This window comes from Theropithecus gelada, chromosome 7b (genome assembly GCF_003255815.1).
Source record: "Theropithecus gelada isolate Dixy chromosome 7b, Tgel_1.0, whole genome shotgun sequence".
Taxonomy (NCBI): Eukaryota; Metazoa; Chordata; class Mammalia; order Primates; family Cercopithecidae; genus Theropithecus; species Theropithecus gelada.
Genome location: NC_037675.1, coordinates 53,731,092 through 53,745,915, shown reverse-complemented (window position 1 = coordinate 53,745,915; position 14,824 = coordinate 53,731,092). Strand labels below are relative to the sequence as shown.

At 36.2% G+C, this 14,824-nt stretch overlaps 1 protein-coding gene across 2 annotated transcripts in view; it reads left to right on the top strand.

Annotated features, from left to right (window-relative positions):
- The window catches only part of TXNDC16 (thioredoxin domain containing 16), a 131,180-nt gene that overhangs the window by 87,835 nt on the left and 28,521 nt on the right, over nt 1–14,824 (top strand). For both annotated transcript variants that reach the window (XM_025393016.1, XM_025393017.1), the window contains 2 exons: nt 10,858–10,942; nt 12,562–12,700. In XM_025393016.1, coding sequence (XP_025248801.1) covers nt 10,858–10,942; nt 12,562–12,700 — 224 coding nt within the window. The remainder of the gene's footprint in view (nt 1–10,857; nt 10,943–12,561; nt 12,701–14,824) is intronic.

Here is a 14,824-nt window from a genome sequence, read left to right as displayed (position 1 = left end):
CTCTACTTTCTGTTTATAATAGAGTCTGGCTACTCTATGTACCTCATACAGATGGAATCATACAGTATTTGTCTTTTTCTGACTGGCTTATTTCACTTAGCATAATGTCTTCAGGGTTCATCTATATTGTAGTATGTGTCAGAGTTTCCTTCCAATTTTAGGCTGAATACTATTCCATTGTATGTATATATCTTATTTTGTTTATGCGTTTATCCAGTAATGAATTTTTGGGTTACTTCTACCTCTTGGCTGTTGTGAATAATGCTGTTGTGAACATTGGTATGGAAATATCTCTCTGGGACTCTGCTTTCAATTATTTTGGGTATATACCAAGAAGTGGAATTGCTGGGTCATATGGTAATTCTGTTTTTAATTTTTGAGGAACCGCAGTACTATTTTCCACCCTGGCTGCATCATTTTACATTCCTACCAACGGTGTACAAGGGTTCCAATGACTTTAACATCCTTGCCAATACTCGTTATTTTACTTTATTTTTTATGATAGCCATCCTAATGGGCATGAGGTGATATCTTGTTGTGGCTTTGATTTGCATTTCCCAAAACGATTAGTGATGTTGAGCATCTTTTCATTATGCTTGTTGGTCATTTGTATATATTCTTTGGAGAAATGTCTGTAACTCCTTTGCCTATTTTTTAATTGGGTTATTTATATTTTTTTGTTGTTGCAGAAATTATATATTTTGGATATTATCCTTTATCAAAGTTTTGACTCATAAATATTTTCTCTGATTTCATAGGTTGCCTTTTTACTCTGTTGATTGTGATTTTTTTCCCTTTTTTAAAAGTTTTTAACCCTTTAGATATTTTAGTGCATGGGATGAGCATAGGTGCCAACTTGATTTTTTTTCTAATAGTAACGTTTATCATTTTTTTCCTCCTCTATATGTGATTTCACCATCACCATATTAAGTCCTTATCTATATGTGTGTGTGTGTAATATATATGTCTAATTGTTTTCTATTTTATTCACTTTACCTATTGATACTATAATCTATTAGTTTTATAATGCACGTTGAATATATAATCAAGTCTCTGATTTGTCTTTTTAAATATTTTCTTGTTTTTTTTCTGTTGACTCTTCTAGGTGAGCATTAGTAATTTATACTTATTCTCTTAACTGATTTGGATATCTGCTGCTTGTTTTATGCTTCATTGCTGTTTCTTTAGTTTTTCTTTATTTTTTAAAATATGGTGTCTACTTTTGCTTGTATTTTCTCCAGGACTAGAGAAAATGTTCCCCAAAAACATATTTGAACCTATAAAGTTAAAGATAATTTCAATGATTTTGACTCCCTCTTGTGGAAGATTCTTTTAATTTCTTTTTTTTTTTTTTAAGTCTTGCTTTTTTTTTTTTTTTTTTTTAAGACAGAGTCTTGTTCTGTCATCCAGGTTGGAGTGCAATGGCGTGATCTCAGCTCACTGCAACCTCTGCCTCCCAGGTTCATGCGATTCTCCTGTCTCAGCCTCCCAAGTTGCTGGGACTACAGGCATGTGCCACCATGCCTGGCTAATTTTTGTATTTTTAGTAGAGATTGGGTTCTATGTTTTTTTTTGTTTGTATGCCATGGTTTCATGTAATGGACTCACATTAGCTTTATTGCTGAACAATTTATTTATTTATTGCATCATACATAATAAAATGTTGGAAATCTTTTAAAGAAAATCCTTGCATTCACTTTTCCAACATTTTATTATGAACTTTTTCAAGCATACAGCAAAGTTGGAAGAATTGTACAGTAAACACCCATATACTCACCACCTAGATTCCACCATTAACATTTAATATTTGCTTTAGTACCTACCTGTATATCTTTCTATTTATTAATTCATCTTATTTTTGATGCAATTCAAATTAATGTTTTTGCATTCAACTTTGATATGCTTATAACAATTATTTTTACTTTGATAGTTTTACGTGGCAGCATAAACTATAGTATTTTTTAAATATCACAACTTCTCTTTTCTTAGACCCTTACTCTTTATCTCTTGCTTCACAGGAATGTGTCTTTTAATACGTTTTTAAGGAAGGGTACACATAGGGTGTTTTTTCTGACCGATGGTATTTCTGGGAATGTTATTTGTTGCTTTTGCATCTAGATGGACTCTTGAGTCGGTAACAAAACCCTCAATGTTTTGTTTTTCTTTTCTTTTTCTTTTTTTGTTTTTTTGAGACGGAGTCTTGCCCTGTCACCCAGGCTGGAGTGCAGGGCACAATCTTGGCTCACTGCAAGCTCTGCCTCCCGGGATCATGCCATTCTCCTGCTTCAGCCTCCCGAGTAGCTGGGACTACAAGTGCCCGCAACCACACCTGACTGATTTTTTTGTATTTTTAGTAGAGATGGGTTTCGATCTCCTGACCTTGTGATCCACCCTTCTCGGCCTCCCAAAGTGCTGGGATTGCAGGCATGAGCCACCACGCCTGGCCAATGTTTTCTTCACTATGCTAACTCTTACCAATGATCTAGGAAACTTCCCTCCTCCTTGTTTTTCTATTCTTGAGATGGATTTCAAATTCTGAATGAAAGATTTTAAGAATATTTGTCTGAGAAGAGGACCCCACTGGTCTAGCATTATATTTGCACATAGTAGATACTATTGATTACATATTAAATTTTGCTTTCTACAGATTTACATCTAGCAATTTTTTTCTACTTTGTTTTCAGAATTGTAAAAAGTAAAAGCCAAAGGAACTTATAAAAAATAAATAATAAGAATATTAATGTGTACCCTGTGGCTTATCATCTTTGAAGGCAAAATCCTAGAGAGCATATCTTTCTATTTTTTGTTTTTTTTTTTTTTTTTGAGACAGAGTCTTGCTCTGTCACCCAGACTGGGGTTCAGTGGCATGATGTTGGCTCACTGCAACCTCCACCTCCCAGGTTCACATAGTTCTCATGCCTCAGCCTCCCCAAGTACTGAGACCACAGACGTGTGCCATGCAGCAGCGTGCCCAGCTAATTTTTTGTCTTTTTAGTAGAGACAGGGTTTCACTATGCTAGCCAGGCTGGTCTCAAACTCCTGTAGTGATCTGCCCACCTCAGCCTCCCAAAGTGCTGAGATTATAGGCATGAGCCACCGCACCTGGCTTTATAGAGATCATAACCTAATAAAAAAAAACATTTTTATGAAAAATTGGGAAGTAAGTCTGTGTTTTGCCCCTCCACCGTCCTTCCCTTTTGAATGTTTTTGCTCCCACAATTGACATTGTCCTCTCTGTACCTCAGGTGCCTGCTTCCCTAACCTTCTCATTTATTATTCATGCTAGGCCTCCTTCCAAGAAGAATTTAAGTCTTCAGATAATAAAAAGCACAAATATGATAAAATCGTTGAAAACAATGTAAAAACTCAGCAATAAAACAGTGGGGGGTAATTATGTAGAAAGTCTAGAAAACACTGTTGTTTGTCATAAAACTTAGCCCTAAGCAATCTGGTAGCAACTAGAAACAAAAAGATGAAAGTTTTGCCATCTATCATCATAGGTAATAAATTGCAGCAGACAAGTTAGGGTGCTGATTAATCCACAGAGAAAACTTTTTCCTAATTCAAATATTGAAAAGAATTTTTCATATTGTTTTTTACATTGGGAATCGACATAAGAAATGGTGTGCTTCATCATATTTTTACACAAATGATGAAATGTACATATCATCTCACAAGTCAAAAACATAATGTTATTTAAAGGTAGTTCTGGTGTACCAAAATGATGTAGTCTGGATATGATACTTCATTATTTGACTGGATTGATTGTTCCCAATATTGTCAGTTAGATATTCATTCCTTTTTATTTCTTTTAGTTTGTTTTTGTTTTTTTGCAAACATTGATATGTTTTTTTGTTGTGTTTTGTTTTGTTTGAGACGGGGTCTTGCTCTGTCGCCCAGGCTGGACAAGCTCTGCCTCCAGGTTCATGCCATTCTCCTGCCTCAACCTCCCTAGTAGCTGGGACTACAGGCGCCCGCCACCACGCCCAGCTGATTTTTTGTATTTTTAGTGGATATGGGGTTTTGCTGTGTTAGCCGGGATGGTCTCGATCTCCTGACCTTGTGATCCGCCCACCTCGGCCTCCCAAAGTGCTGGGATTATAGGCGTGAGCCATCGCACCCGGCCACATTGATGTGTTAGTAGCTGGACCATCAACATCTGTTGAAGAGAGAATAAATAATGATAATGATAAAAGTCATATGAATTTATTAACATTTCTATATAAATTTGTGTTTTGCTAATAAAAGCTAACTTTTGTTAAATTTAGCCTAACGCTGCCTCTGTATATATTTTAAGTTCAGACTAAAGGTTTCTCCATAAGTAGTGAACTGTAACCTAACTAGATGTATAAACAGACTATAACCTACTCTTATACCACTCACCAAGTTTTGGTCAATCAAAGGTGGCCAACTGTTCAAATCCTGTTCAAATGAGACAAAAGCCAAACTGTAACCAATCCAGCTATTTCTGCACCTCACTTCCTCTTATGGTCTGTAAATCCTTTCTGACTCCATGTTGGCACCAGGGTTGCCGTGAACCTATTCTGGTTTTGGGGGGCTGCCCAACCGGCAAATGTTTCTTTGATCAGTTAAACTCTATTAAATTTAGTCTGAAGTTTTTCTTTTAACAGATGGAGTCAGAAATAGGACCTGTAGTAGAGCTTCCAGCGACCCCCAGCAGCATCGAGTGACCAAGTGGTGTACCCGCTGGGCCCATTGTGTCCATTGCTCTCTCGCAGCCACTGGGGATCGTGGGTAAGTTCTCTTTCAGACTTTGAAGCTCCATGACTTTGTGTTCTGAGCTATCTGAGTTTGTTTGAGCAGATTTATTTTTTATCTGAACTGGGTTTGGAAGTTGCTACAGAAATTGGACTGGGTCCAGGATCAAATTAGATCTGATAATTAATTGACTTAGATCTAGTTAAAGGCCTCAGATTTCCGAATCAGACAGAAACTGACAGTAAATGGCAATATTGTAGGTAGTATGAACTTTAGCTTTCAGAAATTTGTAGGGACTTTTGTGTTGTATCCCCTTTGTTTCTTTTTCTTGTACTCATAGGTAGGAAAAAAGTCAGTGACTAAGTTGATCAAGGAAATCTAAGAGCCAAAGCCAAGATTCAACATAAAAATGAGATCCTTCATTTCTGAAGAACTGAGTACTCCACTTTCTGGCTACAACTATCTACAAACACTTATAAAAATGGCAAAATGTTACTAAAGGTAATTTAAAGTTACAGTAGAACATTTCAAATGAAAAATGCTACACTTTAGAAGTACATTTAAAAATGAGGACTCTCTCATTAGGCTTATTCAGGGATGCCTATTGGTGTGCAGAAGCTTCAGAAAATATTTCAGTATTTTTATTGCCTCTTTTAAAAGACTCTTTGTAACAGGTAGCCAGGTCCAGGCGAAGTGGCTCATGCCTATAATCCCAGCACTTTGGGAGGCTGAGGCAGGCAGATCACTTGAGGTCAGGAGTTTTTAAGACCAAGCCAGGCAACATGGTGAAACCCTATCTCTACTAAAAATACAAAAATTAGCCAGGCATGGTGGCGTGTGCCTGTAATTCCGGCTACTTGGGAGGCTGAGGCACAAGAATTGCTTCAACCTGGGAGGCAGAGATTGCGGTGAGCCAAGATTGCACCACTGCACTCCAGCCTGGATGATGGTGAGAGTCTGTCTAAAAAAAAAAAAAAAAAAAGCTGCCTGTAATCCCAGCTACTCAGGAAGCTGAGGTGGGAGGAATGTTTGAGGCTAAGAGTTCCAGACCAGCCTAGGCTACATAGGAAGACCGTGTCTCTAAAAAATATATGTATATAAACAAAAATATAAAGAACTTGCTGACTACACGTTTAAAAAAAGAAAAGAGAAACCATTTAAAAGCCAGCAAATGAAATTTTTTTTATAAGAGCCATCAAATCTGCTCCTGTCTGTATGTCTCTATGTCTGTATGTGTTATGTTTGTATGATATTTGGTAAAGCTAGTTTTAAAGTTGTTAACAAAGTAAAATAAAAATGGCTTTAAGAGTGTAACTTAAATATAATTCAGACATTTTTGCCTGGGTCTACTGGTCACACAGGTTTCTGCTGTCTTTACATGTTTTAAGGTCATAAAACTGCTAATTTTCTATGATATTTTTGGCACTTACTTGATTTGTCTGTGGGCTAAAGCTGGCTGTTGGGCTTCCCCAGAGATTTGCACACATCTTATTATAAGCTGGTCTTTGGTTTTGAGCTTCAAGATTTTGGGGTCTGGACAGGTGGCCACGGTGAGGCCTGGAGGCATGTTGTCAATGCTTAGGTCACCCACTGCGGGGCCCCTTGTTCCTCTTTGCTTGGCCCGGATTTGCCTCATGGCCATGCTGGGAGTGGTCAGATTCTCCAGACATCCTTTTCACAGCCCTGTCTTCTGTCCTGACATCTGGTGTGTAAATTTAGGACCCAAAAGAGCCCTGCCTTTTATAAGCATTGGGTGCCACATGGGTACTCAGTACAGCTGAGAAAGACATTTAGGAGGGTACCTGTGTCTTTATTTATTTTCCAATAATCAAAAATCTTAAAGTCATGTTAAATAATAATGAAATGTCTGAGTCATTCCTAAATAAGTTAAAATACTAAAACATTAATTATTAAATATGTTTGTTTATGTACTTTGACATCTTATTTTTACATGATATAAAAAAGCTAAATAGATTTGTTAATAAAATTAAAATATCTTTCTAAACATTATAAAATGGTTTTCATCTATAAATATTGATATAAAACAGTTCAAAATTAATTTCTAGGTTTTTGCTAGATTTTGGGTTACTAAGAGTCAAAATTATAGTTAATATAATTAAAACTATTAAATGTAAGAGAATTATAAATAAAGAGTCTATTAAAAAAGCAAGATATATTTTTGGTGAGGAAAGTTATAAAGGCATAAAAATGTGAGAAAAAAATTTAGTTTAGAAGTTACTTAAAGATTGTTTCAAATTAAAAGAATAAAAAAGATATAGATTAAATAAATTGTAGAAAGTTAAAGAAAACTTCAAAATTTTTATGAGATTACAAAAAGTTTATTTTAAAATCTTGTGTTATTAAAAGCTGACTGAAATGAGATTTGTTTATAAGTTTTTATTAAAATCAGCTTTAGAATTGATCATACACTAATACAAGAACAAAAATTTAGTTTTCTCTTTTGCACATAAATTTCATGTAATAAGAGAATAAAACACTTTTATTCACCTTTTGAATAAACTCTCAAAAAAGAGAGAAAGAGGAGACATATTCTATCTTTATTAGGTCCTTTAATTGTTTTTAAAAACTGAGTCCTTTTTTAATCAACAAATGAAGTTGTTTGCTTTTTAAAACCTTTTAATTATCACTTTGGTTAAACAAATGATTTATTTTACAGCGACCTGTGATCTATTTTGATAAGTGGTTTAGACTTTTGACATATTTAATAGGCTTCCCAAAATCAAGTTTAAAATTAAGTCTTTTTGACCTCAAACTGACTTTGAAACGTTACAGAGGGCGCCTGCAGCATCCAAAAGAGAGAGAATGAACAGGTTTATTTATTATGTAAAATTACGTGAAAAACACTGTCAAAAAATAATGTTTAACCTTCTTTGAGTTTCATACGATTTTTAAAATACTTTTTTTCTAGTTCTGTGAAAAATATCATTGGTAGTTTGATAGGAATAGCATTGAATCTGTAGATTGCTTTGGGCAGTATGGCCATTTTAATGATACTGTTTCTTCCCATTCATGAGCTTGGGATGTTTTTCTGTTTATTTGTGTTTTCTCTGATTTCTTTGAACAGCGTTTTATAATTCTCCTTTCAGAGATCTAATTTTTGTATTGTTAGTAGAGCTGGGGTTTAGCCATGTTACCCAGGCTGGTCTCAAACTCCTGAGCTCACATTATCCTCCCATCTCGGCCTCCCAAAGTGCTGAGGTTACAGGCGTGAGCCACTGCGCCCAGCCTGGATGCTCTTTTTTTCTTTCTCTTGCCTGATTTCTCCAGCTAGGACTTCCAATACTGTGTTGGATGAGAGTGGTGAAAGAGGGCGTCCTTGTCTTGTGCCAGTTTTGAAGGGGATTGCTTCCAACGTTTGCCCATTCAGTATGATGTTGACTGTGGGTTTGTCATTGATGGCTCTTATTGAGGTGTGTTTCTTCAGTGCCTAGTATTATTGAGAGTTTTTAACATGAAGGGGTATTTCATTGAAGGCCTTCTCTGAATCTATTGAGATAATCATGTGATTTTTGTCTTTAGTTCTGTTTATGTGATAAATCACATTTATTGATTTGCATATGTTGAACTAACCTTGCATCCCAGGGATGAAGCCTACTTGATTGTGGTAGATTAGCTTTTTGATGTGCCACTGGATTTAGTTTGCATGTACTTTGTTGAGGACTTTCAATGTTGATCAGGAATACTGGCCTGAAGTTTTCTTCTTTTGTTGTGTCTCTGCCAGGTTATGGTATCAGGATGATGCTGGCCTCATAGAATGAGCTGGGGAGGAGTCCCTCCTCCTTAATTTTTGGGAATAGTTTCAGTAGGAATGGTATCAGCTCTTCTTTGTACGTCTGGTAGAATTTGGCTGTGAATCCATCAGGTCCTGGGCTTTTTTTTGGTTGGTAGGCTATTTATTACTGATTCAATTTCGGAACTTGTTATTGGTCTGTTCAGGGAATCAATTTCTTCCTGGTTCAGTCTTGGTAGGGTGTATGTGTCCAGGAGTTTATCCATCTCTTTTATCTAGTTTGTATAATATACGGGTTAGGAGTGCTTTTAGTTACTGAGGTTTTCTTGGTTCTCAACTCTCCCTGCTGACAGAGGTAAAAAACAGATGTATGTATATATGTGTGTCTATAAAAATAATTATTCAATAAGATGTGATAGAAAAAATCAATATTGCTAAATAAATGTGTTTATTTTATGCAATTAAAATATATTTATAGTAGCTGAAAAGCTTTTTATGCATCTTTTTATTTAGATAATTGAGTACTTTCTTGTATTTGAGGTTGCCATATATTTTGACATATATGCAGTTTTTAGCAAGGAGGAGAATATGCCTGATTTTTAATGTTCAGAGGAAAATATGTATTCTAGTTTAGTGGAAATGAATATGCATCTGAGATCTACAGTCATAGATTTTTCCATCCTGTGAGTCACTTAGGATTTACAAACACATGGATTTATGAAGAGACTTTTCAAGAGACATATTCATAAGTAGAGAGTCTTTTGTATGAGGAAATTATATGGAAATAATGGTGTACTTTTCTACTGCTACTTACCTAAAATGAAGCTGAAACAGATTCTGTTATGTCATTGCTTTAGATATAGTTTATCTGTTGACTGGAATTTCACTCTGTTTTCTCTTAGAAATGAAAGTACAGACACCCAGTCACTTCTAGTTTATAATCTTATGAGTCTTTTCTACTTTGATGTAGCATGGGCTAAAATATATATATATTTTTTTTTTTGAGACGGAGTCTCTCTCTGTCGCCCAGGCTGGAGTGCAGTGGCACGATCTCGGCTCACTGCATTCTCCTTCTCCCAAATTCAAGCGATTCTCATGCCTCAGCCTCCTGAGTAGCTGGGACTACAGGCACATGCCACCATGCCCAGCTAATTTTTGTATTTTAGTAGAGACAGGGTTTCACCATGTTGGCTGGGCTGATCTCAAACTCCTGTCCTCAAGTGATCCACCCACCTTGCCTCCCAGAGTGCTGGGATTACAGGTGTGAGCTACCGCACCTGGCCTGTTTTCTCATTAAAGCTGTGATTGTAAATGAGTTCCCCATGCTGCCTACTGAGCTACTCTAGTAAGTTTGCTTTCCTACAGACAGTATTGCTCAATCTTATGGAAAGTATGTACCCTTTTTAAAGAAAATAATCTTGTGGTTACCCGATGTTGACAATGGTGAATGCTTACATCATGAATGTAGTGCTGACTGCTGAGGTACAGATCTTTGGGTTCAGCATGCCTAGCCTAGTAGGTGCTGTGTGACTCATTCTTCCATCGGTATTTTTCTATTTGACTGCTATGAATCTTTCATGTATGAATTGAACTATCATTTGGCCTTCACTTGGCAAGAATTTGACCTATAAGTCCACCTCTGTGCTTTTCTCATTAGTCTACAATGATTTAATTCAGACTTGCTTCTTGGTTATAGGATAGTCATTATTAACAAGATCCAGAGTATGCTATTATTTATGAAAATGTATTCAGAAATTTATAGAAATAGTTTGTATTTTGAATATGTACATTCTAACAAATGAGAAAAGACAATACAAATTAAAGTTCAAAACTAATGAAAACACATTAGAGAAAATGTAGGAATTGTTTTTTTAAAAGACACAGAATCCCTTATAATTGCACAACCCTAACACAGACACTGTTAGAGGGCTAGAATTTTCAGTCTTCTGTTTTTTTATGCATATAGATACTTTTAGATTTTATGGTTATAATCTGCATGTCATTTTACATACCTACTTCTCTTTTCAGGCTACACATAAGACAGCTGTCTCCATTTACTCTGCCATAGGAGTAAATTAAAAGGCAAGAAGTATTTATTCAGTAACTATGATTAGAGTGGTATAAATCTTATGAATTGCATTTAAAGTACATTTGTTTTGGAAACCATGTTGCATTCTATCAATTGACATTTCTTTAGTAATCCCATGCCATAAAGAGAATACAGATTTATTTTGGAACCACTAAATTATATAAGTCTTCTGCACTTAAATATTTATATTTGTAATTAATTAATAATGGAATACTACCATCTATAAATCTCTTCATCAGTTGAATAGCATACACAATTATAAAGGTTTCAGATTTCTGTCTTCTCTATGTATTTATAGCAAAAGAAGATTTTAGTGAAGCAGGAAACGACCTAAAAGGATATGTTATCACTGGAATTTATTCTGAAGAAGATGTTTTGCTACTGTAAGTTTATTGCTCTTTTAATTTTAGGGAAGAAGAAATTATGCAAAATAATGGTATCTAATAATTGCTTATATTTACACAGCTGATGGAGGAAAATAAGATAGCAATCTAAAGAAATTTTTTTTATTTCCTTCTAGGAAATAAAGTACCTGGGAAGTACCATAGATTCTTTAGATATTCTTTTACTTTAGACCAAAGCCCCCATGGGACAATCTTGGATTCGTACTTCACCATCCTCCTCTAAAAATTTTACTCTTTGGGTTCTGTTACCTACAATGTGGTTCTTTGGAGTTATCATAGTCTGGGATAAATTTTACTTTTTGAGCATCTGAGTTTTTATTTACCCCCTGGGTGGGTGAGTGTGTGTGTGTATAAAAATCAGTGCTTTTTTAGCCTCTTAAATTACGTTATCTCTAGAAGATGGGACTTCTATAGACTACCAAAATATTTTAGTTGCTATAGAATGAAGGACTGAACTGCAAATTTGGAGATTATTATTAATACACATCACATTCTCTATGGCCCATTTTCAGGTATAGGTGTACATACTAAGCCCCAGTAGTTGGTCTGTCTTAGCTTCTGACTACAAATTCCTAATTGTGATATCTAAGCTTAAATCTTCCATCTTGAACACTGGTGACATATGCTCTTGGTGATCAGGCTTTTGTTCTATATGTGAAATCACTGATTTTCATAAAGTATATATTGAAGAAGGAAATATGAGGACTGTCCATCTGACAATGGGTAATCACCCACAATCTTCTACTCTGCTGTCATTGTGCATTTAGCTGTGGTCCAAAAACTTAGACCAGTAGTTTTCAGTGTTTTGTTTATAACCAGCTGGTGGACTAAGAGGTTCCAAGTGATCTGAAAACTGGCCTCTCAACTAATGCTTACGTTATTATAATGTCTATACTTTGTTCTGGTGTGAATTAAGTTATTATACATGACTACTTCACTAGTAATTTTACACAAAGCTTTCTTCCTATTTAGATAATTTTCTTTTAGGTTTAGTTAGTGAAAGGGATTGTGGGAGGGTGGATTTGGGCTCTTGTTTCAGTGGAGAGAGTACAGACTATGTCAGGAACAGACTGTGTGTCAGGGACACCTCATTTGAAGTCTGTGTCTGCCGTTTATCACTCTCTAAGTCCTATTTCCTCATCTGCAAAGTGAGATCATAATGACCACTTTAGTTCTGAAAGTTAAATAAAAACATAATTGAAATACCTAGTATAGTGCCTGGCAGATAGTAGGTTTCTCATAAATGCCCATTTTCTTACTCAGCAGTGTGGTGAGCAAGTCCAGAAAGGTCGAGAACCATTCACTGTGTTCCAAATCTGATTTATTTTCTTGTTGAGTAAGTTGTATAGAAAAAAATCTGGCTGGATTACTGCCTTGTTGCTTTTAAAAAATCTAGTTTGTTATAGATTATTACCTGTTGCTTTCTTTTAATGTAGGTTGTCATAGAAGATAAGTTTGTTTGGAAATTGAGTTCATTTTTTTCCTTAGCAGTAGGACTTCCCATTTGCTGCCTTGCACTGTGATCTCCTAGCCTAGATTTTCATGTTTTTGACATGCTAGATTTTGATCATGAATTTTAATACTACCTTTCTCCATAGGTCAAACAAATATGCTGCAAGTCTTCCAGCCCTTCTGCTTGCCAGACACACAGAAGGCAAAATAGAGAGCATCCCACTAGCTATCACCCGTGCAGAAGACATAGTTCAAATAGTAACAGATGCACTACTGGAAATGTTTGTGAGTATGTTTTATAATAAGGATGATACTTGAAATAAAATCTAGATCAAAGATACTATATGTTAATACACATTCTTCCATTTTTTGCTGGTACAGGGCTTGGTGATTTGTGAGCTGAGGATTCACTGGATTGTTCTGTTTTATTGTTCAGTCATTATGCATACAGCATTTTGAGTCCATTGCTAAAAGTCTACATCTTGCCGTGACTAGTGTGGCCGAAGTTCAGTTCACATGCTTAATCCAGGGTGACACGTGTTATAAAGCATGTGTATTCTGGAAGGTCAGCCTGCCCAGCTTCAAATCGTTGGTTGATTTCTTACTGAGTGTAGGTTAACTTCTCTGTTCTTCAGTTTCCGCATGCGTAAAATGTAGCTCATAGTAGCATCTGCTGCAGACAGTTACTGTGAGGACTGAATGACACATGATTTGACAGTGCTTTGTGTACAATGTTTAGCCCTTGGTAAGCATTCAACAAATGTTAGTTACTATTCTTATTATTTACATGGGTTTTTTTGTTTTGTTTTTGAGATGGGTCTCACTCTGTTACTGCGATCTCAGCTCTCGGCAACCTCCGCCTCCTGGGTTCAAGTAATTCTCCTGCCTCAGCCTCCTGAGTAGCTGGGATTACAGGTGCTCACTGCCACACCTGGCTATTTTTTGTGTGTGTGTTTTTAGTAGACACAAGGTTTCCCCATGTTGGTCAGGCTGGTCTCGAACACCTGACCTCAAGTGATCTGCCTGCCTCAGCCTCCCAAAGTACTGGGATTACAGGCATAAGCCACCATGCCCAGCCTGGTTTTTAAAAAATATTTAATTTCTAATTTTTCTGGGTACATAGTAGATGAATATATTTATGGGTTACATGAGCTTTTTTTTTTTTTTTAAAGACGGAGTTTCACTTCCATCACCCAGGCTGGAGTGCAATGGCGTGATCTCGGCTCACTGTAACCTCTGCCTTCCGGTGTCAAGTGATTCTCCTGCCTCAGCTTCCCAAGTAGCCAGGACTACAGGCATATGCCACCACACAGGATAATTTTGGAGTTTTTTTGTAGAGACAGGGTTTCACCATGTTGCCCAGGCTGGTCTGGAACTCGTGAGCTCAAGAGATCCTCCTGCCTTGGCCTCCCAAAGTGCTGAGATTACAGACATGAGCCACTGCACCTGGCCACATGACGTATTTTGATACAAGCATGCAATGCATTGTAGTCGCATCAGGGTAAATAGGGTATCCATTACCTCAAGTGTTTACCCTTTGTGTTTCAAACAATCCAATTTACTCATTTAGTTATTTTTAAATGAACAATTAAATTATTTTTTTACTATATCACCCTGTTGTACTGGCAAATACTAGGTCTTCTTCATTCTTTCAAATTAGTTTTTGTACCCAGTAACCATCACCACTTCCACCCTACCCACCATTTCCAGTTAAAAAGGCTTTTATCCAAAAGATATCTTTTATCACCCTCCTTTTACCCTTCCCCACAAGTCCCCAATGTCCATTGTATCATTCTTATGCCTTTGCGTCCTCATAGCTTAGCTTACACTTATAAACATATGATGTTTGGTTTTCAATTCTTGAGTTGCTTTGTGTAGAATAATGGTCTCCAGTTCTATCCAGGTTGGTTCGAATGCCATTATTTCATTCCTTTTTATGGCTAAGTAGTATTCCACAGTGTGTATGTATGTATACATATATATATATATATATATATATATATATATATATATATATACACACACACACACATTTTCTTATCCACTTGTTGATTCATGGGCATTTGGACTGTTCTTTATTTTTGCAATCGCAAATTGTGCTGCTATAAACGTGTGTGTGCCAGTAGTGGGATTGGTCGATCAAATGGTAGATACACTTTTAGTTCTTTAAGGAATCTCCAGCTGTTTTCCATAGTGGTTGTACTAGTTTACATTCCCACCAGCAGTGTAAAAGTGTTCCCTTTCACCACATCCATGCCAACATCTATTATTTTTTTAAATTATGGCCATTCTTGCAGGAGTAAGGTGGAATTGCATTGTGGTTTTGATTTGCATTTCCCTGATAATTGGTATTAGTTCTTTAAATGTTTGGTAGAATTCAGCAGTGAAGCCACTGGGTCCTGAGCTTTT